This window comes from Olea europaea, unplaced genomic scaffold (assembly GCF_002742605.1).
Source record: "Olea europaea var. sylvestris unplaced genomic scaffold, O_europaea_v1 scaffold2260, whole genome shotgun sequence".
NCBI lineage: Eukaryota > Viridiplantae > Streptophyta > Magnoliopsida > Lamiales > Oleaceae > Olea > Olea europaea.
In genome coordinates this window covers 70,037-73,759 of record NW_019240654.1, presented here as the reverse complement: position 1 = coordinate 73,759, position 3,723 = coordinate 70,037, and the positions used below count along the sequence as shown (strand labels likewise).

The window sequence follows — 3,723 nt, the reverse complement described above, 5'->3', positions numbered from 1 at the left end:
CATGCATACTGTGCAAGTTCAGTTGGTGATTCATAAACACACTTTGCATCCACACATTTCGTATTAACATCCACTTATAATTTGATCACCGACTAAACATGTACTAGGCAGGAAAGAGAAAAATCCCAAGCTCCATGGGCAAGGATACGAAAAAGAATGTAAATTTCATTATTTCCCCCGTCCGTGGAGATGTGCCATCAATGGACAAAAACACCATTTCTCAACAAAAAGACTAACACATACTNAATTTCATTATTTCCCCCGTCCGTGGAGATGTGCCATCAATGGACAAAAACACCATTTCTCAACAAAAAGACTAACACATACTGGGTAAGTTAAATCCACAAATGCAAATGCCAAAAACAACCAGACAGCCAGTTACAGTGAGTAAATTCCAGTGTTATGAGTAAAATTCAGATGTGTGAAATGGGAATGGCTGATTTGATCTGCCCGTCAGCAAATATGTACACCGAAAGAATATGCCAAAACAATGAAACAATGGAATTGAGTAGCAAGACGAACAAGAATAGGAAATAATGTCGATATACAAGAGGCAAACAAGATTCTGACCAAGTTGCTGAATCTTTAATCACGAGAAATCCATAAAAGGTTAGGTAGGCAAGTGATGTTCTGATACTCAAATGTTTATTAACCAACGATAATGCAGTAAGCACGTGTTCCGACAAGAAATTCGTGACATTAATTTCCCTTTATGACATCCCAGGGTAATAAAAAAAATATAAAGATGAAATTGATCGTGTTTCATAAGAGAATCTACTCCATTGCAAAGATACCAATTAAAATGTAAAATTCCATTGAGTGGAGACCTGCAAAAGCAGTTCCGTAGTCCCTTCTGGAAGTTGAGACACTGATGAATGATCTAAAGCTCAAAGGATTGGAAAACAAGGTAATTACAAGACAGTAATCACACAAGTCCATTTTGCTCAATCTTCAATCATGCTCATCCAAAGCAATATTTTTATTCCTTATTTCTCTTCCAACAGAAACGAAGTACAGGATACAAGTGATGACAACTCATCTGGTGTTGCAAATCCAGAACCTTGCCATCGAATTCTCCCAAGTTTGTCGATCAAATAAATATACCTGCAGATCATCAATGCTTGTTATGCACCAATTAACTTCTTTTGGCTAATCATGGTGGAAAGTTGAATAAATTTTAAGAACAGAAAAAAGAAAAAAATAGTGAGAACAATAGATACCCAGTAAGAAGGTTCAAAATTTTAAGCTCCTTTCTGAAGTCATAATGATCGCCAAATGAATAAACTATCTGTGACTGCACTATATTGTTCCTCTCTGCAGGCTTAGATTTCCTCATTATCCGAAGTAGAATCTTCTTTATGGGATTGCGAGTCAATAACCATGAATCTATGAAGGATACCTAGATGTGAGAAGTTGTTCATTAGAAGTTGTACAAAAAGTGACCATATAAAGATGACAGTCGTTCACTACATATATAAAATTAAACAACAAATTATGGTGAAAAACTCTAGCCAATAATTGCAAAAGATGAATACATTGTAGACATCCATGCCTCCTTCATGTCCCTTGGGACGACAAGGACGAATTATAGTAGTAAGCAAACACCTGGGCCTATTCGCGTATCCTCATGATTATTTCTTGGTTAGTTTATCCAAAATTGACAATTTCTAGCAGAATATACAAAATTAATGTTGCCATTCTATAAAAAAGATTGTCTATTTTACCAATAGAAATCCTTTTGATGTTAAAGTAGTTGCCAAAGGAAGAGGGCATAAATGGTCAGAGCAAAGATCGAGGCCGGCCTAACAAATTTAACTTTATCACCCACACTTTTATTTAGCCCCTGTTTGAGCACCATTTTTCCCAAAACTCATTTTTTTCAAAACTCATTTTTAACCACATTCTTCCATAAAATAATTTTACATGTAAATTCATAATTTTTCCTTTTCTTTTTAACTACACATTCTCCAAAAATTCAAAACACATTTCCCCAAAAAATGAGGCTTAAACAGGGGCTAAATCAATTGAATTTATCTCCCTTCCTAAAAACAAAGCGCGTTCCGGTTTCTTCTCAAAATTAACAACCTAGTTTTCCTAGTTTTCAACTAAGAGACAAAGTATCCAAGATACATTTTGAAAGTCAAGTTCGGAGTGGATTAAACTTCAATATAATTTTTCTCCACAGGAATACATAAACAGATAAAATTCCTAATAATCTCGGTCTAAATACAGAATCATAAAGGTTCACTTCAACTTGAAACTTTTAACTACTAAAGTAGATAAAAAATGAAAACAAAGCAAATCTTTTGAACTTTAATAGATTATTTCTATTAGGTAAAAGTTGAAAATTACAATACCTCATATAACTGAACATTTTTAGACTGGCCAAAAGCATCAAGGAAGGGAATGCTCCAAGAATCAACCATCGCCTTTTAGGGAAAAAAGAAATTATAAGAAGCTGAATGATCCACTGATGATTTCAAGTTTATACTAATTCTTACACAAAACTGTATGCAGAAACAATACATTTCTATTAGAGATAACTCAAGTGTGCACATGCAAAGTGTGATTCGATGAGTTCTCTAGATAATAATGAAATGTGATTTAAAATGTCCTTGCAGTAGAAGACCACCTAAAAACTTGTATTTAATCAACATTATTTAACTACGTCATTGTAATTCTTTCATCCGCTATATGTGTGTGTGTCTTTTTTTTTTCTTTTTCTTTTTTTTTTTTACTGTTGATAAAACATGAAATCTTTTTAGTCCTTATTGCTACTCTTTTATCATTGTAATTTGCTTGTCATTGTAACTTTTTCATTACAGTTAATGAAAAATAATTTTTTATGCGTTGTCTTATTTTGTATAATTATTTTTAACCTCACCAAGTATCAAATCTAAAATTTCAACACTAAAAATTGATACCTTTTCAAAATTTGTTATAATACTAATCCTACGATTCAATGTTGAAAAGCATTACAAGTTCACCTTCCAATCAATAAATATTGTCAAGTGCTTCTCTCTTTCTGTTATGAAAAAAAAAGGAAAAAAAAAAGAAACTCAAAGAATTTCAACTTACTAAACAACCGATCTTTCCTCCTCGCATTTCCACATATAAGATTACCTCCCAATCTATGAATATGGTTAAGTGCTTTCACGACTCAAAATCTAGTCAACTTGCTAAATTGTCAGTCTTTCCTCCTTTCAAAAGTGGATGCTTTTTGAGTTCAATGACTGGTTAACCACATAGAAACAAAGATTTTGAAGTTTCCTAATAAAAGACAATTTGACTTCAACACAATTTCTCAAATGTTTCCAAGTAGAGCAAAATGTATAAATGTTTTACAGTTGAAATAAACATTACCTTATTGGCATCTAGTATAGACAAACAGTTTTTAGAAGGCTTCTTGTTTGTCATTTCATTCTATCAACGAAAGAGAAGGGACTGAAATCTGCTAAGTTAAAATAATATTGTTTGTGGTTGAAGGAAAACTGAGCTTTGTCAATGACATTTAAAAACCAAAGAATTTTACATTCAGCTTAAATATAAAAGCTTCTAACTGGCTTTCGAAGGTGCAATTGCAGAGAAGAACTTTATGCTGAATTATGAATGAACTTATTAGCCTTTTTCCACACACTGCAAAGTTTTAGGTGACTTCCTTTTTCAAATTTTCATTAGGTCTTGCTCCTGGTTTTGTCGGGGGGTTGGGGGGGGGGGGGGGCA

At 33.3% G+C, this 3,723-nt stretch overlaps 1 protein-coding gene across 1 annotated transcript; it reads right to left on the bottom strand.

Moving 5' to 3' along the window:
* Positions 1–563: 563 nt before the first annotated feature.
* LOC111381135 lies at positions 564–3,706 on the bottom strand. Its single transcript, XM_023004877.1, has 4 exons — positions 3,079–3,706; positions 2,358–2,429; positions 1,221–1,399; positions 564–1,104 (listed from the first exon to the last, which is right to left on the bottom strand). The coding sequence occupies exons 1-4, from the start codon at positions 3,103–3,105 to the stop codon at positions 987–989; spliced, it is 396 nt and encodes a 131-aa protein (XP_022860645.1). The 5' UTR covers positions 3,106–3,706; the 3' UTR covers positions 564–986.
* Between the last annotated feature and the right edge of the window lie 17 nt (positions 3,707–3,723).

What these genes read in the sequence shown, in the direction of transcription:
- LOC111381135 (XM_023004877.1), bottom strand. Translation starts at nt 3,105, where the DNA reads ATGCGAGGAGGAAAGATCGGTTGTTTA. An exon ending in AAAATGTTCAGTTATATGAG is followed by an intron (nt 1,400 to 2,357) that starts GTATTGTAATTT and finishes TCTCACATCTAG; the next exon opens with GTATCCTTCATAGATTCATG. An exon ending in ATTTTGAACCTTCTTACTGG is followed by an intron (nt 1,105 to 1,220) that starts GTATCTATTGTT and finishes GATGATCTGCAG; the next exon opens with GTATATTTATTTGATCGACA.